The sequence below is a fragment of the Bos javanicus genome, chromosome 29 (genome assembly GCF_032452875.1).
Source record: "Bos javanicus breed banteng chromosome 29, ARS-OSU_banteng_1.0, whole genome shotgun sequence".
NCBI classification, from domain to species: domain Eukaryota; kingdom Metazoa; phylum Chordata; class Mammalia; order Artiodactyla; family Bovidae; genus Bos; species Bos javanicus.
In genome coordinates this window covers 40,617,123-40,639,192 of record NC_083896.1, presented here as the reverse complement: position 1 = coordinate 40,639,192, position 22,070 = coordinate 40,617,123, and the positions used below count along the sequence as shown (strand labels likewise).

Sequence of the window (22,070 nt, the reverse complement as noted above, 5' to 3'; positions counted from 1 at the left end):
TTCTGAAACCTGCCAGCTCTAAGGGACTTGGGCAGCCTCATATCCTAAGCCAACGTCCCCCCTCTACTGGGGGCTGGATGAAGGGACAGCATGTCGGCTAAGCTGAGTACCCAGAGCATCGCGTTCTTTAACTCTTTCTAACCAAACTGGCTGTCAAACCTTCAAAGACAAGTTCCTCCCTTCCCTCTGGCAGATTAAGTCCTGTATACTCTACTGCAGTACACTTTATGCCCACCAGGGGGCAGATGGAGCCAATGACATGTTTGGCCTAATACATCTGTTGGGCTGCAGAGACCAAGATACGGGGAGGGACATTCTGTCTGGACCGAAAGTTCATGGACCCGGCACACCTCTGCCCTGGGGCTCACTAAAGCGAAAGGAGGGCAGACACTCCAGCAGAGATCCAAGGTCAGGCTCCCAAGGAGCAGTGGTGAGAAGAACCCATCCCAAACCCTTCCAGATTTCGCCGGAAGGAGAAAGGGCCCAGGACTTGAGCAGCTCCCTAACTCCCAGAAACTAAAATAACCCAACGGTGTGGATCAGCACGGCTTGTGCACAAAGCCAAACCTGGAAGCAGATGAAGGGTCAGCAGGCTTGAAAAACGTCCTTGTTAAGAAAAACTTTCTGTTGGTCTAAGAGCAGAGTGAGGGGGCCAGGGGGAAGAGCCGGAGAGGTGGTCACAGTAACCCAGTCATGGACTGGGCTGCCCTCTCCAGCCCATCCAAGAGCTGGAGAATCCGCAACAGGTGGGGGTCTAGGAACTTGAGGCCTTTTACAACCCGCACAGGGCCCAGAACCGCTAGAAGACTTACTAATTCAGATGACAGCCACCACCAACCACCTCCACCTTAAAGGCATTGGCTGCCCTGGGCCCCAAAGGCAATTATCCAGAGTAGGGGAGGGGAATTTCCTCGCCGCCGCCCCCCACCCCCGCCAGGGCCCCAGGAGCCCAGAAACCAGGTCAGGTGGGGGCACGTGCTCGGAATGAGCAAAATGGGACAGGCGGTGGTGGCCAGCTGCGCCACCGGGAGGAACAACGGGCTCTGGGGCCTTGGCTCCCAAACCTGGCATTTGGGGCTGGGAGGTGGCCAGTCCAGGCGTGGGTGTGGCTCTGGTTGCAGGGCCCAGCTGACATGGAGGGCCCAGGGGGGCTGGACGGAGGGGCGTGGGAGGGTGGGGTGGGGGCCCAGGCAGCCCGCTCCCCTGGGTGAGGGCTCCCACCCCTGCTGCCCTGGGCTGGGGGTGGAGTGGCAGCTTCACTCCCCCACCAACCTGACTCGGGGCACGTGGCCTGCCCTCCCTGGGACTCAGACCGCTCATCTGTAGAATGGGTCTCACAGCCACACCAGAGTTGGCCAAAGGATGAAAAGGACTGCTGGTGGAAGTGCAGGGCCTAACCCCGGACAGAAGCTCAATGAGCGGGAGCCACTGGGGCCTACCCTGAGAGCCCTTCTGCTCTTTTTCTTTCAATAAACAGGAACTCTGTGACCGTCCTGGACGCCCTGCCTCATTTTCTCTGCCTCCCTCCTTCTCCAAAACACTGTGAAAAACACTCCCCCCGGCAAGAAGCCTGCCTTGGTTAACCTCCTGCAGCCCCCTTAATCCTAGAGGCGGCCTCGCCTAGTGGTTAAGAGCCAGGGCTCTAAGGCCAGACTGACTGAGCTTGACCCAGCTCCACTGTTGGCCAGCTGCGCTACCTCAGGCAAGTCACATAACCTCTCTGTGCCCCCGTTTCCTCCTCTGTATTATGGGGATGACACCAACAGCGACCTCAGGGAGTTACTGTAAGTTAATACGTGCACTTCTGGGCTCACTTGTCTGAGTGCTTCCTAGTATTACTCCCGTGTTTTTAGTCCTGAAGATGATCTGAGCACGAAGCTCCCGTGAGCGCCAGTGTTCACCACTCTGATAAACATCCCGGCAGCTGCACGAGGCAGGAATGATCGCGTTCCCACTTTACAGACCAGGAAGCCTTGGGCCAGCACCTGGGGCTCACGCAGGTGGAGATGCAGTGAGGGAGCCCCGGGGCTGGCCTCTGCCTGCCCGGGGTCAGCGAGTCCCACCCCCGCCTGGCCACTGACCGCAGGTTGTAGGTCCGCAGGTTGCGCTGCCGCCTCTTGGTGGCCCTCAGCTTGACGAAGGTGCGGCCCGTGGGGTCGAAGACGCAGAGGACCGTGATGCACACACTCAGGATGACCACCCAGTTGCAGACGACCATCCCTGCGGAGGAGCGGTGGGAAGCCAAGGGGCATGGCACTGGGGACACCTCTCTGACCCTGAAGAAAGGGGCGCTGGGGCCTCCCTACCTCAAAATGCTTCTGGGGCCCTACAGTCAGACTCCAAAGGCCCCAGCCCCAGCCTCCGGCTACCTGGCCGTCCCTTGGCTGAGCTGTGACCACCACCCCACCCCCCCGCCAGGCCCATCCTTGGCACAGAGCAGATGGCTATGTGGGTTTCCAGAGCCCTGGTCAGCTCTGTGCCTGCTGCTGTGTGCCCCCAGACCAGGGCCCCCCAAGGCGGGGACAGTGGACCTCAGGATGAAGGCTACAGCCTCGCCCAGCCAATCCATCAGCCAAGCTCACAGAAACTGTTTCCTCCTCAAGGTATCTAGCTTACTACCCTTTAACCTGGCCCCCCGACCCCTGATCTCAGGGTTAGAGTTAGGGCTGGCCGTGTCCCTTCCACCTCAGGGTTGCATGAGTGCTCAGTCACTCAGTCACATTTGACTCTTTGAGACCCCATGGACTATAGCCAGGATCCTCTGTCCATGGGATTTCCCAGGCAAAAATAATGGAGTGGGCTGCCATTTCCTTCTCCAAGAGATCCTCCTGACCCAGGGATTGAACCCTTGTCTTCTGCAGTGGCAGGTGGATTCTTTTACCACTGAGCCATCGGGGAAGCCCCCAACCCAGGGTTAAGGATGCAGTGTCCCCTCCACCCCGGGACTGCCCTCTCTAACCTGGCCTGGCCCTGCCACCCCAGACCTGACCAACATACCGAGCGTGACGTTCTTGGCAGTGAGGTCGTTGCAGGAGGTGTAGTACTGGGTGAGCCAGACGATGCCCACGATGGCATAGATGAACTCGATTACCAGGATGGCTGCAAGCAGAGCAGGGTCCCGGCTGAAGGACGGGGAGGCCCTGGAACCTGGGCCCGGCTCCTCAGCAGCAAACCACCCACCACCCCCCTCTCAGGCCTTGAGATGCAGAAGCCCAGGGAGTGTGGCCATCCCATCCCCTGCTCTGGTTTGCGTGCCCTCAGGCCCTGACACCTCTTTGAGAAGGTGACTGCAAAGGCAGATGATGAAGAGGCATTTCCCTGCTCTTTCAGGAATTAGAATTTTATCTGTGAACTTTGGAATCAGACATGGGGCTTCCCTGGTGGCTCAATGGTAAAGAATCCGCCTGCAATGCAGGAGACCTAGGTTTGATCCCTGGGTTGGGAAGATCCCCTGAAGGAGGAAATGGCAACCCACTCCAGTATTCTTGCCTGGAGAATCCCATGGACAGAGGAGCCTGACAGACTACATTCCATGGGGTTGCAAAGAGTTGGACGCGACTAATACTGTATCTTAGGCAAGTTACCTAATCTCTGAGCCCCCATTTCCTCCACTGTAAAATGAGAGTGATGAGGTCCATGGTTCAGGGCTGTGAGAACTGGGGGACAGGGTGTTCATTTCATGGAAATAGCTATTCCCGGGGAGGCAGCCTCTAGCACTTGAGGCAAAAAGAGGAAAGGGGCGAACCAGCTGCCCAAGGCACCCTGTCCAGGGCTGAGCCCAGGGCTGACATGGGGTTGGGTGTGGGGAGCAGGGAAGAGAACAGACGCCACCCCCCCACCCCGGGGACAGCACTGGAAGCCCCAGCTTCACAGGCAGCCCCATGTGGCAGCCAAGAGTCCAGGCTTTGGAGTCTGACAATCTGGGTTCAAATCTCTGACACCTGCATACTTGTTAGCTGTGTGACCTTAAGGGAGCTAATTAACCTCCCTGGGTCCCAGATTCTTCACCTGCAAAATGAGACCAACAAAGGGCTCCTCCCTGAGTTAACACAGGAAGAGGGCTAAGCTGAGGCCACAGGAGCACAAGAGTGTCCAGCAGGAGTGACCGGGGGAGGCAGCTGAACATGAGTCCAGGAGGAGGAGACAGGTGGGTCCTTAGGGAGCTGGTCTAGGCTCCTGAGGGGCCTCCCCAGGATGGGGAGGAGGGGCTGTTTGGGGAAGGATCACAAAGCAGCTGAAGAGACACACACAGCCTAGACAGAACAGGGGTTGGCAAGCTTTTTCCGTAAAGGGCCAGAGAATAAATATTTTAGACTTTGTGGGTCATACTCTCCATCACAACGATTCAGCTCTGCCATGGTTGTGCAGAAGCAGCCAGAGGCGGTAAGTACTAAATGAATGAGTGTGGCTGGGTTCCAATAAAACTTTATTTAAAAAAAACAGACAGTGGGCAGGATTTGGCCCTCAGGCTGCAGTCTGCCCACCCCTGGTCCAGAAGTGGGGGCAGGGAGTCTGACTGTTCGCTGCTGGCCCCCGGTGCTGGCCGAATGAATGTTGGGCACAGGAGGGGGGCGAGAGGGGGAGGGCCGGAGTAGCCCCCCGCCCACGGCGGGTGGCCCTTACCCAGGCGCACGTAGAGCACGTACTGCATGGATTCGCGGGGCTCTGTGTAGAGGATGCCGCCGCGCATGCTCAGCCAGATGATGGCCATCTCGGCGATCATGCAGCTCAGCAAAATGCCCAGGTAGCCGCGGCCGTGGTCCACCAGGTTCAGGGAGCAGGCCTCGTCCGGGTTGTAGACCAGGCCGAAGAGCACCACGGACAGGATCACAAACCTGGGGGAATGCGCACAGGAGAGGGCTAGGTGGCCCCGCCCAGCCTGGACTCCAGGGTGGAGGGCTTCACTGATCTGGGCAGGGGACCACCGTCCATCAGGCAGCGGGGCCCTCTGAGGACACAGGCGCCCAGGGACAAGGCAGTGGGACAAGGGAGCCCAAGGCTAGGTCAGCTCCTAGAGTGGCCAGGCAGGGTCTCTGGGCTCCGCGCGGGAATTGCCCTAAAGGGGGTGGATGTTTCAGCACTGACTCCTGGGACAGGGTCAGGACAGAGGGTCAGAAGGCCTCCCCCAGGCCTGTGATGCCCCACCCCCACCCCGCCGGCCTGTGCATGGCCCGGAGACTCACCAGGTGGTATGCAGCAGGAAGAGGAAGATGGCTGGCAGGACGAGGTCATCGCTGCCCACAGACCAGCGCCGCCGGAACACCACGATCCCGGGCATGGCTGGCGGCTCTGCGGAGGCTCAGCGGGCCTGGCGCTCACCTCCTGAAACAGAGCAGAGGACCCCCAGGCTGCCCGGGCCACGGCCACATCCAGGGCCACCATGCTTATGGCCAGGTAGGCCCAGCAGCAGGGACATTCTCCAGTCTGACATCCCCAGAGCTTCAGTCCCATCCCTGGGCAGGACCCACCTCCCACCATATCCATCCCCCTGGAGCCAGTATCAAAAACTGCAGTAGCTAGACACTGGCTTCAGTCTAACCCCTGAGGACTTGCCTGTCCCCAAGAGTGGCACAGACCCCTTGAGATCGGCTCAGCCTGGGGTTGCCCCAACAGGAACTGCTTAGCTCCACTAAAGACCTGGGCTTACTCCTATCCTCCTCCATGGGATCAGGGGACCCCTACCCACATATCCAGTGCCTGCAGTCCTTGGTGTGGGGTCGGGATTTCCCAGCCCAAGCCTGAGCCTGTCTCCCGGCATGAGCTGAACCAGGGAGATGGAAGGCTGAAGGCGCTGGGGAAGGTGGGGGGTGAGCACAAGTGTGGGGCTGGCACACACGGAGGATGGGAGCACCCAGCACATAGTAGGTGCTCAGTAAATATCTGTTGGATGAGGTCTTCCGTTTTGGGCTTTGCTGGAATGCTGGGAGGACACTCTATGACCTGATTTTCTACCCATCAGACAGCGACGCCCCTTGGTAGGGAAGGACCTGGTTGAGACGGGGCAGGGTTGGGGGGAGGTGTCAGGAATGTGGCTGGGGTGCCCAGCTTCTCTGCTAGAAGGGCAGTGGGCAAGCCCTGGGGGTATCTCATCCTCCTGGCAGCCACCCTCCACCCTTCACGCTCCCCCTGAGCCATGCAGTCTCTACTGCCCGGATCCCAACTCTCTGAAGTAGCTGAATTCAAATTAGCCGCAGGGAAGCTTGGGGAGAAGGGCCCAGGAGTCCGGTCCCCCCCTCCCAAGAGCCCCAGGAACCAGGGCAGTGGCGCGGGCCACTGGCTCCCCACAGGGGGCCGGTGGGGAGACACCGGGGAGGGACTCAGGGTAGCCCCACACTCAACTCAACAGAGAAACCCCAGCGACTGGAGGCTGGGCACTGGTGGGCTGCTGCCCCCAGGCTGGCAGAGGCTTACATGGCACCTGGTCCCTGGTGGGCGGCAAGTCCTCCTCTCCCCGGTGAAGGCTCCAGGGAAGAAGAGCGTCCGTGGAGACCAGCATCACTCGGCAAGTGGCCAAGTCTCCCCGGCTGGTGGGCACGGCTCTCAGGGTGGGCCGGGGGGTGTGGGGCCAGGTGGCCGGCCCAGCACATCCGGCCCGGCCAGTCTCCGTCGCCCTTTCCCGGGTGCAGCCACTTCATCCGGCCGCTGCCAGGCTGCTCCCAGCGAGGTGGCGGCCCGGCGGGCGGGCGGGCGGGTGTGCTAGCCTGCCGGGGTCGTGCCTACTCCTCCCCCCACCCTCAGGAAGTGACATCATCCCACTCTCTCCAAGGAGGAGTCGGAGCGCGGATTCTGGGAAGCGGGAGAAGGATGGAGAGCCCGGAGCTGCGTGGCGGGGCGTCCGGGGGCGGAGGGTCTGGGACCGCGGGAGGCCGGGGCTTCCAGTCCCCTGTCGGTGACGAGGGGCTGACCGCCTCTGGCTTCGGTTGGAAGGACCGGAGGGGCAGGGTGGGAGGGGCAGGGACGCCGTGGGCAGCGGTGGGCTGGGGAGGACGGAGCTGCCAACAGCTGGGATGGCAGCCGCCAGCCCCTCCCAGACACCAGGTGGCCCCTGGAGGGTGAGGAGCCACGTAGGGCTGGGCTTGGGGGGTCCCTCACACACGTGGAACCACTGCGAAGTCCCAGCAGGTGCAGCAGCTGCTCTCAGCAGGCCAGACCCCGGCAGAGGAAGGGGAGGGCTGTCCCAGAGAGGCTGGCGGGCACGGGCTGCCCTGCCGGGAGCCCAGGACATCTCGCTTTCAGGGGTACACCCAGTGAACCCTTCCCAACCGCCTCCTCTCCCACCCCTTCACCTCTTAGAGTCTAGAATGGCTAAAACTCCCTCAACTCACCTAATAACCTCACCTAATAACCTCACACGCGGCCCCACCTTCCCAGCTCTCAGGTAGAAGGGGGCGGGGTGGGGAGCCTGGCACCCCTGCAGAGGGGGCTGAAGATCTGTCAAGACCCCTGTAGTGATACGACCAGTGGCAGCCTCTGCCCCCCAAGCTTGACGAGGGGGGGCGCCCAGCTGATGGCCGTGGTCAGTGCCAGTCCCACCTAGGTCACATGGCAGGGCGGCTGCGGGCTGACTGCGCTGGGGTGCCCGGTAACGGTCTGGGGGCCACACCCCGCAACCTCCCGGGCCAGCTCGCCACTGCAGAATCCCAGGTCCAGCACCGCCTGGCTCCCAACCCCGGCTCCATCACCCACTCACGGTATGACTTACTAGTTGTGCCTCAGTTTTCCCATCTGTAAAATGTCGATGGTCCCCACCTGCTAAGGACCTGCGGACCATACAAGAGGCCTTGGCAGCGCTGAACGAAGCCAGCGGCGGTCTTAGCAAGACAGCGTGTGAACCGGGTGGACGAGCTGTGCCTCCCCTGCCTGGGCTAGCGGATTCTCCAGCTGGTCACCACCAGGTCATGGTGGGGGGGTGTTGATGACAGGGCCTGTGCTGCTGCTGGGGGGGTGGTGGTAAGGATGGGCCCCGCTACTCCATGCGGATTCATAAATCTCAGGACTGCTATTTTTAAGGGCCTGAAAGACGCCCTTTCTCTCGAGACCCCAGCCCTTCACAATGGGGGCCTGTTCCCCTGCTGGGGATGTGATTTCATCTGGAGGAAATGTCTCAGGATGGGGGAGGGCAGAGGCTACTTCCTGGTCTGAGGAGGCCGCAAAGCATCTCCTCTGGCTCTCCTCCCCCAGGGCACAGGGGCCTCAATGGGGCAGGGGGCATCCAGACCAGCGGCACTTCCAGGGGAGGGGAGGTGCCCCCTTCAGCGGCGGCAGAACAGAAGCATTGCTGGGTGCCTCCCATGCCCCTGGCTGGACACCCCCTCCACCACCCAGGCAGGTGTGAATGCCCAGGATGCTCCCCACACGTGGGTGGAATGACCTGAGTGGCCTCCGAGGCCCCTTCTTCCTCCACTCACAAAGCCCAGTTTCCTTGATGGGGATTCAGGCCTTTGATTTAGGTATGAACCATCCTCGGAGTTCCTCTTTCTAAAAATGCAAAACTGTTTTTCTAAAATGCACAGGCTGATCCCTACTTTAAATACCGTCCATGGCTCCAGGGGTCTGCAGGATAAAGTCCAAGCCTATCAGGCAGCACCTAAGGGCCACAGCAGCTGGCAGGCAGGCTGTGCAACCTTGGGCAGGGGCCTTGCCCTCTCTGAGTCCTGAAGCAGGAAGTCACTCCCCAACCCCTAGGAATCCGAGGCACAGACAGGCACAGGGCTGCCTTCTGGCTGGGGAGGCACTCCAGTGCCCCCTCACACTCTCTCACCCTCCTTTCCCAACCCCCAAACTTGCTGCTCCCTTAAAAACACCTCATTGGAATCTGTGCTTTGTTTATCCTAGTTCCTCTGGCAGGCAAAATCCTACTCATCTTTGTAAGCCAACGGAAAGCAGCCCTCTTTGAAACCCTCCCTGACAGCACCCCCCACCCCTTCTCATGCAGAACAGGCTGCTCTCCCTTATGGGAACCCCTCATCTCAATACCCTGGGTACACTGGCTTACACTTGCTGATTCCTTGTTGCCCATCCCGGTCCTGCTCAATGGAGAGTCCCGGAGGGTGGGGATGGGGGTGGGCCAGGCAGAACTGCTCTCCTTCACATCACACCCCCGCTTCTCTTGCCCCTGGAGTATAAACACAGCCCCTCTCCCCCTGGGCAGCCCCAGCCCCTCCAAACCACTGCTCCATCCTCCTGAAGCAGCTGCCATAAGGGTAGGAGACATGACTCCTGCCCCTCTTAGCTCAAATCCTTCACTTTGGAGGAAAGGTCCCTCCCCAGTGCCCCCACCCCAATCGCTCTCAGAGGACCACCCTCTCCTCTGGCTGTCTTAACTATTCTAGGGCTTCAGTTTCTCCAGCTGCAAAAGGGGGACAACCTCGGTCCCCCAGAGGGCTGCGGCAAGAGCGGGCTGGGACAAGGTCACAGAGGTCTGCACGGGTTCTGGCAGAGCCCAGGCTCCATTCACAGGTGGGTGGGGAATCTTATCAACAGGGCTTCCGGGGGCTTCCTGGCAGGGTGACCTGTGACAGGTGCCAGGGTCTGGGCAGGTGTTGCTGGATGCCTCTGATTGGCTCCAGCTGATCAGAAAGGGCTGGACTGAGCTGACATGAGTCCTAACAGGGTCCCCTGCCCTGCCATGGGCTTTGGGGGGCTGCTATTTAGAGCACCCGAGCTGGGCCTCATCCCCTGACCCAAAGGTCCCCTTGGGCTGGGCCCTGGGAGCAGGCTTCAGGGAGAAGTGCCCCTCAGCAGTGGGTCCCAGCTGATGGGGTGCTGAGAGCTCCCAGGGGAAGGATGAAGGCAAGGAGAATTCCAGCTCGAGCTGGTGGGAGGTGAGACATCACCTCACTAGCCTGCATTGGGGCCGGGGCACCAGAGTCAGGCTCAACCACAGGGGACAGAATGATGTGCTGTGGGAGGCCCGTCCAGCAGCCTCTAGGTCAGCCCATGAGATTTCCTGCCTGGCAGAGGTGGCCTTCAGCATCTGGGCCCAAGGATGGGCTGGAAGTTGAGCCTGAAGGAAGGGATGACAGCCAGGTCCAGGCCACTAGGATACATCTGATATCAGCTGAGCACCTTCCACGTTTTGAGTCCCAGATGAATAGCCTGCCATCCTCACAGCAGCGATGCAGGGTGACAGCCTCGCTCTCACTGCACATGGGTCTGGGTCCTGGCTCTGCAAGTCATGGCTGTGTGATGGTGGACAAGTTACTTAACCTCTCTGTGCCATGATTCCTTACTTCTAAAATGGGGCTAAGAACAGCAACTACCCGTTAAATGAGTCACATACACTTAAGCCAGCACCTGTCACAGATGCTCAGCAAATGTGGCTCTTCTGCTAATATTTTCATTGAAAATGAGGAGGCTGAGGCTCAGAGACCCTGCCCCATACCTTCTGAGGAGCAGGAGGCTGGGCAGGCAAGAGACTTGGGTCCTTCCTCCTGCCATCCAAAGCCCACACCCACTGCAGGAATGTCAGGCTTAGAAGAGATCCTGGAAACAGTCCTGGGGCCCCCATTTATGGGTGAGGAAGCAAGTTCAGGAAGGCACCAGAGGCTCCCAGCTTTCCCATTATGTCCCTCCCAGCGGGAGCTGGACATGCAGCCAGAGTCTCCGAGCCAGCCCGGCCCTTCCCTGCCTCACAGCACACGCCTTCTCCAACTCCTGAGAGCTGCCCAGGGGCAGCTCCCATTAGTAGAGTGTTGCCCCAGGGAGCCTGGGCTGAGATCCTCTCTCACATTCTGGATACAGAACCCTCTCGGAAGCGGCAAAATCCACATGAGCTCCCTTGCTGGAGATCAACCCGCAAGAAGGCATCAATCACTTGAGCAGTTTCAAGCAGACTCATCGGTGGCTAGCTCTCCACTGCCCGGCGGGTGGGGTCCCCGCGGCTCTGCAGCTCAGCTGGCAAAGGAAAGGAGGAGAACTTAGCCCCAAGCCCACCTTCCCTGGGTCCTGAACAGCCTGCTGGTTGAGGCTGGTGACCGGGCCAGGTCCAGCTACATTACAGAGCTGCCAGTCCCAGACCAAGGGCAACATCCCCAGGACAGAAAGTCACCACCCCTCCAGACCTCAGTTACCTCTTCTGAAGAATGAGGAGCCTGGACTAAGGGGAGGCTGATGTTTTTGTATTTGTTAACATTTATTTGCATCCAAGGCTGCATGTGCCTATATAGGAATCCCCAAACAATGAAAAGGTGGAATATAAATTTAAAAACAAACTTGAGAACAAAAACTAAGTAAATTAAAATAGAAGACTGGGGAAATCATCGTACATGTACAAGACATAAAGCCCATCATAGGAGCTGCATGTAAAACTAGCATTAGCCTCCATGCTACCTGGTAGCCAAAGTGAAAAGGGAAATTGGGTAGTCTGTATGCACTCTTCAGGGCTTCCCAGGTGGCACAGTGGTAAAGAATCCACCTGCCAATGCAGCTGATGCAGAAGACGTGGGTTTGATCCCTGGGTCGGGAAGATCCCCTGGAGAAGGGCATGGCAACCGGCTCTAGTACTCTTGCCTGGAAAATTTCACGGACAGAGGAGCCTGGTGGGCTACAGTCCATGGGGTCACAAAAAGTTGGACACGACTGAGCATGCACATGCATGCAAGGCCTCTTTCAGCACTCTGTGAGGTGTTGTATTCCTCGGGGCTCTGAGGGGAGGGCCCAGGACTCCCATTCCCATAATGAATGGGATGCCCCCACGCGACAGGGCTTAGAGAAGATGCTCCCAAAACGGTGAAAGGGACCTGCTGCCTCCTAGGCCCTCTGGGTCTGTCTGTGTTGGCTGCTGGAGCTTGACTAGTCTTGAAGGGCGGTCATCTGACTTGGAGGACTGACCTAAGGGAGGTTGGGCCCCCGGGCAGCCTGCAGGGCGAGTGCTGGCCCCCAGAGGCTCAGTCCCAGCTGGGGCAGGCTCACCAGGGGCCGCCCTCTGGCCTATGTGGGCTGGCAGACGCCTCCTGCCCTCTTTATCTCTGTGCAGAGCACGGGCTCCAGGGGTGGTGGAATCCTGGCACGGCCACTACTGGTCAGCTGTGTGGCTTGTTGGGGAGCTCGTTAACCTCCCTGCTGGCTTGTGAGACTTAAACGGGGAGTACCCACAGAGGGAGGGGCGCGGCACGCAGTAACCAATCATCTCCCGAGGTTGTGGGGCGGTTCCGGGTGATGCAGGAGAGCTCCACCCAGCGCGAGTTGGGGACTCAGCCCTTCTGCGCCCTCCAGCATTTGTCAGTTGCCTATCGAGTCTTGGGCCTCCTCTAAGCCCTCTGTGCACATAACTCACTCAGTCCTCATTGGAGGCACTGCTATTACCGTATTTTACAGATGAAGTGATTTGCCCCGGGTCACATAGACTAGTTCCACAGCCCGTGTCTTAATCGCCACTTCAGAGGAGCAGGATCCAATTAAATGCGTTTCTGAACCCTGGGAGCGGGCTACTCATGTTCCCCCACCTGGTGGAGGGAGGCGCCAGGGTCTTGGGGACCACAACCCACTCTTTGGGTCCTCCTCTGGCTCCAGACTCCTGGTCCCACCACTAGGGAGAGACTGTGAGCACCCACCCCATTCCCAGATGAGAACTGAGGCCGAGAAGAGGCTGTTCCACGGGCTGCCTGCAGGTGCGTGGGCTGCGGCCCAGAGCTAGAAACTTTATGTGTCCCCTTACTCCAGCCTCATCAGGATGCAGGGCTGGGATTTCAAAGCAGCCTCCTGGAGTTACTTCAAAGGAAACAATGTCTCTGCCCCTCGGTCTGATTCCTGCTTGCCCTTGGAGTCCCTCTGCCTCTCAGGTGTGAGGGTCCCGCAGAAGCTGGGCTCCAAGAGGCGAGGGGCGGGGGAGGGCAGCGAGGGAGGCAACAGAGAGTGAACACGCCTGAGCCGGGGGCCGCGGGGGCCGCCCGCCTGGGCCCGGGTGTGCGCAACCGGAGTCCGGGGCCCGAAAGCTGTTGCTTTTCACACGTCAGCTGTGCCGGAGCAGAAGGCAGAGGCGAGCCTGCCCAGGGCTGGGGACGGATTTCGGCAAGAAATGGGTCCTCACACGCCCAAGCCCTGGGACGAAACAGGTGCCTGGTGAGGCCCGCGTTGGGGCAGTGGCGGGGACGCTGCTGTCTCTACTCCCACCCGACGCCGCACCACCCCCAACCAGGGTCTCAGGCTCATGAGCACCTTTCCTGCAGCGCCACCCCCCACAACCAGGGCAGCCTTGAAGGACCCGGGGAGGTGCCTCCTACTCCCCTCACTAGGAGCCTGTGGGTAGGTAGGACTGTTTTCATGTCACAGATGGGGAAACTGAGGTTCCGAGGGGCCTACTGAGCGAGGGGCCAAGTCAGGCTTTGAAGCCGGACCTCCCTGCGGTGTCCTCTCCACACACACGAGCATCCATGTGTTACTCATTCAGTCGTGTCTGACTTTGCAACCCCATGGACTGTAGCCCACCAGGCTCCTCTGTCCGTGGAATTTTCCAGGCAAGGATACCGGAGTGGGTTGCCATTTCCTTCTCTAGGGGATCTTCCTGGCCTAGGGATGGAACCTGGGTCTCCTGCATTGCAGGCAGATTCTTTACCATCTGAGCCACCAGGGAAGCCCAGAAGCATCCATGGTGCCTCACAAACCAGCACTCTGGGGCTTGGGCACAGAGTTCAGGGAAGAGGATGAAAAGAAGCAGCCCAACTTACTGGGGGCCACACCTACAGTCATGCTGGGCTGGGCCTGGAGATGGCGCCAGCCATTATTCTACCACCAGTTATTAAAAAAAATTCTTACATAGTGTTTCCTACATGCCAGGTACAGTAGTGAGCAGTTCATAGGTATCGCCTACTTTAATTTCATCTTTATAGCAACCCTGTGCGGAGAAGGCGATGGCACCCCACTCCAGTACTCTTGCCTGGAAAATCCCATGGACGGAGGAGCTAGGTAGGCTGCAGTCCATGGGGTCATGAAGAGTCGGACAGGACTGAGCGACTTCCCTTTCACTTTTCACTTTTATGCATTGGAGAAGGAAATGGCAACCCACTCCAGGGTTCTTGCCTGGAGAATCCCAGGGACAGGGGAGCTTGGTGGGCTGCTGTCTATGGGGATGCACAGAGTTGGACACGACTGAAGTGACTTAGCAGCAGCAGCAGCAGCAACCTTATGAGCTACGTGTTATTGTCAACCCCATTTTACAGATGAAGAAACGGGCCCAGAGAAGTTAGGTCCCTTGCCCAAGGTCACTCAGCTAGTGAGAGCCGGGCCGCGAGCTTCCAGTCTGTGCCCTTGGCCCCTCCCGATGAGCCCTCATCAGGGCTCCGTTTAGCACAGAGGCTCCAGCTTCTCATTCTCACGCTAATTATTTTCCACTCGTCTACAACAAGCAGAATTTGCCATCTGCCACAGGCCCTGTCACTGACACCAGCCAACTCCCTGGGAATCAATTGAGGCCTTTCGTTTCCTGCTAGTTGTTCTGGGAGGGAAGCTGGCTGCTGGGGGATGAGTTGGGGGGGCCGCTGCCCCGAGAGGCAGCAGGATGTGCCCCCCTTCACCCCTCCACCCTTCCTTACCCCGGGCATGGCAGTCAGGCCGGGCCCTCCTTCCACCCTGCAGTCTTCCCTGGTCCTCTCCTCCAGCTTTGTCCCAGGCCAGAATGGACTTATTTTGGAGAGCAGAAGAGATTCCCCTCTGGCCAGTCCAGGTTTTGTTTCTGAATTCTTCCCTGGAGACGGTTTCTGTTCTTGAAACTAGGAATGGCCTTTGTCCCACACTCATTCTGGGCCCCAGGGCTGAGGTGCCCTGGGGCGGCCCAGAGAGGCTGGGCTCTGGTCTGCCAGCCCCTGGCCAGTTCCTCCCGCCTGTCTGTGCATGCAGGCAGGCGCCCATCCCAGGTTTGCTTCTATTTAGGCGGAGTCTTTCCTGAGCTGCCCCTGTGGTAGTCCCACGTCCCCCTTCCCCTGGGACCCGAAGTCTCAAATGCGAACACCTGGAGGGTAAGGGCTCCTCCAAGGAGCCCACCGCTGGCTTCCCTCCAGCCCTGAGGTGGGACAGCCCTGAGTTTGCATCTTGGTTCTGTCACTTCTAGGCTTCTGTGACTTTCATTTCTCTGAGCCCCTGTTTTTTCATCTGCAGGAGAGGACAATGAAGGACTCCCCGCTTCACCGGGAGTCGTGAGGAGTACGTGAAATAACTCATGGAAGGCACTCAGGGCCTGGCAAGTGTTTGTTGCCACCATCATTATTTATCCATCATCTTCTCCTGAGAGTGCTTAGACCTCATCCTCATGGCCCAAGTCCCTCACCGCCCAAGCTGTGGCAGGGCCACTGATCTCTGTGGGCGAGTCAGGCTTCCGGCACAGAAAGGCCCTGCTCCCCACCCCTGGGCACCAGGCTGACCCATACCTGCCCTCACCCATGCCAGCCTACAGGATGCCCTGACCCACCTTCTCGGGCAGGGATGGCAGGAGTCCCACCTGCCCTGGCTGAGGCCTCACCAGCCCTGCCTCCTTAACCCCAGATGAGCCACAGAGATGAGAATCACCATCCCACGGATCAGCTCGGACGGGGGAGCTCTGGCCCAAGGCCACTCCGTGCTCCTGCAGACGCCCCGTCATATGTCTGTCTCAGAGGTTCAGTGGGTCCCCTGTAGGCCCCTTCCCAGCCCAGACTCTGGATACCCCGAGGGGCAGAGGCCCACCGCTCATGCCACTGTGCCCACTCCAGCGTCCTGCTAGCAGTGCCCTCTGTGGACCCCCTGGCCCCTCCCCTCCCCCAGGGCCTCTGCTCTCTGGCGAGCACCAGTCACTGGGAACCCCACCAGGCAGTTCATCTGCAGCACTCTGGCCGGGCTTCCCAGAGCTTCTGAGAAGAGACTCCCTGTTTCAGGTGCTGGCGACACCTCCGAGAGGATTTCACACCCTCCTCTACATGAGGAGCCCCCTAGCAAGGTCGTTAATGAGTCTGCTAAGTGGGCACACCTCGCCTGACACCTTCCTGCCGGGAACCCCGCCCTCACGCCCCGCATACCCTGTGCCACCACGGTCCTATTGCGCCTGCCTCTGCAGCCTGTACTGGGGGGCTCCCGACTCCAGGGGTGGGGGCTGCATGGGCTATGGAGGATCCGCAGAGGGGGGCCACCTCCCCAGGCAGCACGGCCATCTAGGGCACAGCCCTGCGCTCGGCTATCAAGTTTCACGTCAACCATTCCCTGGGCATCGCAGAAGCGGGCAGGGATCGAGTGACTGAGTAACACAAGCTCTCTCCCAGGGGACGAGGTCTGCAGAGTCCCCATGTACCACAGGAGCATCGCTGGAGGTGGCAGGTGCTGCTTTCATGGGCCCCGGGGCCTCGGCCCAGGCCCAGCCCCTCTGCCCTCCTCTCCTGTGCCCAGCGAGTGGATGGCAGCGCTCTCTGAAGTGGGTTTCTCAGGCACCCCCAGATGAGGGGAGGGGGTCACAGCAGGCTGGGGCTTGCACGCTATGCTAGTCAGAGTGGCTCTTAGCTTTTTTACCCACTGGGGCTCCTTATGACATTGTGTTTAAGCTAAATGGTCTCAGGGCTTAAAAACGTTTGAGAACCCCCTCGAAACAGCCTGACCTCTCAGGTAGGTCCACTCTGGCCTTGGCTTTTAGAGTTCTACTTGATGTTTGGGTGCAGGAGAGAGCCTGGGGCCTCCACCCAGGGGTCTAGGCTAATTCAACCATCACTCGTGTCTGCCTGGCCTGTGCCACAAGGCGCCGAAGGAAACGGTGACCCACCCAGGTGCTTGGAGACTCCCCCCGGCCCCCTCACACCTCCTTGGGCACGGCAAAGCCAGGCCCAAGCACGTGACCCCAGGTCTCCAGGGAGGGCTGGGGGCTCTGAAGGCCACTGGGTGGAGAACAGCATAGACCTGCCTCGTGTTCCAGTGTCTGTCCAGTCAGGCGTGCACTGAGCCATGACCTTCAACATCAGGACGAATCAACCACTGCTTTCTCCTCCTCAGTAAAGCGGGGCTGGTGATGACAGTGCCTCCCCCGCGGGAGATGACAAAGTGGGTTCAAAGTTGTGAAGTGCTGAGAGCTGGGTCCTGCATACGGGGGATGCTGGGTAGCATTGGCTACACACACACACATCTGTTTACAGTTTTAACTAAATCAACCCCCTCCTCACAAGTGCATTAAGACTCCTAAATTCCCCTTGTTGTTACTGTTTAGTTGCTAAGTTGTGTCTGACTCTTTGAGACCCAGTGGACTATAGCCTGCCAGGCTCCTCTGTAGATGGGACTTGCCAGGCAAGAATACTGGAGAGGGTTGCCATTTCCTTCTCCTGGATCTTTCCCACCCAGGGAGCAAACACACATCTCCTGCATTGCAGGCAGATTCTTTACCACTGAGCCACCAAGGAAGCCCCTAAATTCCTCTCAAATAAGATGACAATGCCCAACCATTAGCTACCGAGCTGTGCACCAACCAGCCCCTCCAGCCCTGCTGTTGGGCAAGCCCGTTCCCTGCACCCATGCCCCTCTTCTGCTCATCAGTGGAGTGCCCCCTGCCTGGTGCTTCCTTCTCTCCGGACACCCGCTCACTTCAGGGGGTCCTCCGTGGCGAAGCCCGGGGCCCATACAGTCGGCCTTAAGCCTCAGTCCTGGTTGGTCAGCCCACAGCTCATCAGTGAAGTTGCAGCCCACCATCCTGTGGGCTCCGGGCCCTCCTGCCTCACCTTGTCTGTTACACTGGAGGCCCCCAAAAAGGTAATCCTGGCCTCCCCCTTCTTCTCCCCCCGGGCTAGGGGATGGGCCCAGTGGCTCAGGGCAACATAGACTGGAAATGGTAGGGGGGGGCACTGGCCTCCACAATGGGGGTGACTCCATCAGGCCCCAAATAGAGGTCAGCCTTCTGCCTCCTCAGGCCTGGGCGGGACCCAAGGGCCAGCTCTGTATCTGGGCATGTGAGGCCTGGGAGAGAGCAGGGCCCAACCTGGGCTCCAGAGTAGGGTGTCACTTTCCTCCCCAGAGGACTCACTCTCAGGGCCTGGGGCCCCAGGCTCATCACACTGTCACTCCTGGGGCTTCGGCTTCCAGGCCTGCTCCCTGGGGTGGAAGGAGGAACAGCCCTGGTGACCACAGACAGCACCGCTGCCCGCCCTTCCCGTCCCCAGTGGCACTCTATGGCCGTTTCGCAAGGTCACGGCAGGGAAGTGACAGGCATTGGCGGGGTCTCCGCCCCGTCAACCTGGGGCAGGCACCCGTGGCCCCATTAACTGCCCGCCACCAGCAGGGACGCACCTGGCAGCCCCAGGGAGGTTGGCAAAGCTGCCGGTGACTCCAGGGCCCAGACCTTTCAACCAGAGCTGATGGCACCACGGAGACAGGCTGGCAGGGCTGGGCGCTGAGTGCTATAACGGGATGCCCACCTGGGGCCCAGGAGACAGACCTGGGCCAGACCGACTCGGGCAGAGGCTCCTGCTAGGCCGAGAGTGGCACCGTGTCCCGCCGGGGCTCAGGGAGGAGGGTGACTAGGCCTGTTTCCTCAGCAGGCCCAGCCCTTCGCCACTTGCCCAGGAAGCCTCTGGAGTCGGGGGTGGCGGTGGGGGAGTCGGCGAGAGCTAGGGGACCGGAGGAGGTGGCCTGCGTCACGGCGCCTGCTGACTGCCCCACCCTCAGTGGCCGCTGGCTGCTATAAATATGGCTCCTGCCTCCGACGGTGCAGGAGGTGACCTAGAATTGTGGGCTCTGGGGCCTCCTGGGCGCCCCTCCCCGCCAGCATCAGATGCGGCAGCCTGACCAGAATGTCCTTGCAGCCTGAGAGCCCACCCCCACAGTGAGCACAGCCCCGACCGGTGCTGGGGAGACCCCAGCAGTGAGGGGGACGAGGGCTGCGGCTTCCCACCCCCAGTCTCCCACCACCATCCTTTCTACCACTTGACAGCAAGCGCCAGGGATGCCAGGTCCCCCAAGATTGAAGGCCTGCCCAGTCTGCAGAGGAGACAGGTGGGAGGCCCGAGACCACCCACTGCAGCCTCAACCCTAAAGCCGAAGGGCAAAGGCCCCAAGGCCATTTGTTCCGGGCCCCCCACCTCTCCCTCAGTCCACGGTTCCTCGGCAACGCCACCTAGCTTGTAAACCTGCCGCGGCCCGGAAACCACCCTGGACAGACTCAACTGTGACTGTCCTCCGTCCAGTTGGTGGCAGGCATCTGAATGAGCCCGTCCCGCTCGAGGGACCCCAGGCGGGCCCAGGCCCCAAACCCCAGGGCTGGGAGCAGAGGACAAAGCGTGGCCCCAGGCCTGGCTGTTTCGAGGACCCCCAAACCCCATGTGTCACCAGTTTGGTTCCAGACTCCCTGGCTCAGGGCAGCCCTGGGACCTAAGAGGAGAGGAAGCCAGAATCAGCCCCAGGGGTGGGGCCCCAGGGTGTGAACACAGGTGAAACCTCAAAATTAATTTCCCGCACACAGCCATCCTCCACCCTCCAACACACAGAGAGCCCACTACGTGCCAAGGGGCCACAGCAGTAAGTAAAGGCCCAGGTGGGGCCAGCCCTCAAAGATCCGACAGGCCAGAAAGGAAAGACAGGCTGGAAGCTAATCTTCACATACGATTGTGAAAAATTCTACGACTTGTGCTCAGAAGAGGGGTCCTCATTGGAGCCCCAGCAAAGATCTGAGGGGCAGCTGCCTTAAGAATTGGGAGCAGGAGCCGAGATCTGAAGGATAAGGCAGAGTAACGTGGCCACATGGAGAGGGCAGCAGGTCCATGTGCAGGCAGGCGGTGGAGGGGATGGAGCCTGGAGCATGGAGTGAAGACCAGAACCAGCCAGACGGGAGCAGAGGGGAGGGACGCGCTGGAGAGGCTCCTGGGGTCTTGTGAGCCAGCTTCATCCTGGAGCTGGGTGGGAAGCTCCGGGCCAAGGCAGGCGTGATGGGGGAGAGGGGTGGGGGACCAGAGATGCAGCAGATGGTGGTGACCGACAGGCTGGGTGCTGCCAAGGACGCCCTGGCCCGATGATGGTGCCCCCGGACAGGCCGAGGGGCCGACACTGCATCAGCCCTCAGAGCCTTGAGCCACCACCCGGGGCTGCCTGCCTGGAGCACTTCCTGCCCAGTCTCTTCCTGCAGGCAGGGGAGGATGGACCACGCCTGGCTCCACCTGCTCCCGGGGGAACCCACTCCCCAGTCTCAGCTCTTCTGCCCAGTCCTGCCCTCAGGGGGTGCGGCAGGCCAGGGTGTTTGTCCAGCAGGCACCCACTCAGGGGTGGTCCCTGGGCTCCACTCCCACAGCCGAGGGACCCCCATAATGAGCCTGAGGCTAGAGGCGTTCCTCCTTCCGTGCTCATCTCCTAACTCTTCCGGCCACTGGCTCTGACCACAAATGCCACCGCGCGGGGGACGGGGTGTGTGCTGCACTAAAGCAGGGAAACACGCTTGGAGAGAGGATATCTCTGCCAGTCACCCAGCCTCCCCCCACCCCCACACCCCATTTCCAGTCTCTGTGCAGAGCTCATCACACGTGGAAAACACTCTCCTTCCTCTGCCGGCCGCCCTGCCCTCACCTCCACGCTGCCCTTGCTCACCATGCCCCAGGCATGTGGGCTTTCTCTCTGTCCCTCAGACAGCCGGGCGTGTCCTGTCTCCTGGACACGCCACCCCCCCTGCCCACCCCATCATTCCGATCTCAGCTCACGCATCCCTCCTCCCGCCTTTCTGCCCAGCCTCAGGGCAGCCCGAAGGCCCTCTCCATCACATTACCATTTTATTTCCCTCTCAGCACTTTCCACCATCTAACCCTCTCTGGTTTATTCCTGTGTCGACGTGTTTACTATCTAAGCGGCAACCCACTCCGATATTCTTGCCTGGAGAATACCATGGACAGAGGAGCCTGGCGGGCTGCAGTCCATAGGGTCACACAGAGTCGGAACTCGACTGAAGTGACTTAGCACGCACATTACGGTCTAAGCCTCCCCACCAGGATGTGGCTCCTGGGTAGGGGCCTTGTCTGTCTCCTTCCCTGGTGTGTCCCCAGCCCTCAGCAAAGGGCCTGGCAGGTGGCACATCTAAGCACAGCCTTGGGGAATCCAGTGCAGAGTGGAGCCCAGAACCCAGGCTCCTGATTTCCACCCCCGGCTCTTCCCATTCTACCCACTGGCCATGTGCCTTGAGTCCCAGCTCGGGCCTGGAGGAAAGGGAATGCCTGGAGAATGACTCCCCTCTTAGAGCCTCAGTGATCTCCCATTTGGGGCTTCCCAGGTGGTACAGCAACGGCCCCCACTCCAGTGCTCTTGCTGGAAAATCCCATGGACGGAGGGGCCTGGTAGGCTGCAGTCCATGAGGTCGCTGAGAGTCGGACACGACTGAGCGAGCGACTTCACTTTCACTTTTCACTTTTATGCATTGCAGAAGGAAATGGCAACCCACTCCAGTGTTCTTGCCTGGAGAATCCCAGGGACAGAGGAGCCTGGTAGGAGGCTGTCTATGGGGTCACACAGAGTTGGACACGACTGAAGCGACTTAGCAGCAGCAGCAGCAGCATGTAGTACAGCTGATAAAGAACCCCTTGCCAATGCAGGAGACACAAGAGACACAGGTTTGATCCCAGGGTTGGGAAGATCCCCTGGAGAAGGAAATGGCAACCCACTCCAGTATTATTGCCTGGAGAATTTCATGGACAGAGCCCAGCAGGCTACAGTCCACATGGTCACAGACAGTCAGACACGACTCAGCACACAATGCATAGGATCTCCCGTTTTCCCAGGACTCACTTTTTTATTCCCCCTGAATGTTCACCTGCCAAAGGCCTTCAGCCTCTGCTTTGCTGAGGAAAGATGCTGAAATATTGATACCACCGCATGGCTGCCCTGGGCGGGAGATGGGCCGGGAATGACCATTCTAGGCCCAGTGTTTTAGATCAATCAGAACCAATGCCAAAACCCAGGCCATCGGTGACTTGCCCATGACTGCGGAGCCTCAAAGCCTCTTGCCTCTCCAGACAATGGCCACAGGAACAGTGGCTCCCTCCTCGGCGGGGGCCTGCGGGCAGGGGAGACCAGAGATGACCGGAGAAAGGGCCTGCCCTGCAGATCCTCATTCCGCCTCCTCCCTGTGACCCTCATCTGCTCTCTGCCAACTTCCTAGG

General features: G+C 59.8%; 1 protein-coding gene across 2 annotated transcripts in view; it reads right to left on the bottom strand.

The window, feature by feature from the left end:
- DAGLA (diacylglycerol lipase alpha) overlaps positions 1–22,070 on the bottom strand; it is a 66,464-nt gene that overhangs the window by 23,486 nt on the left and 20,908 nt on the right. Inside the window, exons 1-5 of one of the 2 annotated variants that reach the window (XM_061406589.1) lie at positions 6,412–20,600; positions 5,184–5,322; positions 4,624–4,835; positions 2,998–3,099; positions 2,082–2,220 (exon numbers count right to left, since the gene is read on the bottom strand). In XM_061406589.1, coding sequence (XP_061262573.1) covers positions 2,082–2,220; positions 2,998–3,099; positions 4,624–4,835; positions 5,184–5,278 — 548 coding nt within the window. In that variant the 5' untranslated portion in view covers positions 5,279–5,322; positions 6,412–20,600. Of the gene's footprint in view, positions 1–2,081; positions 2,221–2,997; positions 3,100–4,623; positions 4,836–5,183; positions 5,323–6,411; positions 20,601–22,070 lie in introns of those variants that run through there. The other variant, XM_061406588.1, reaches the window with a different exon arrangement.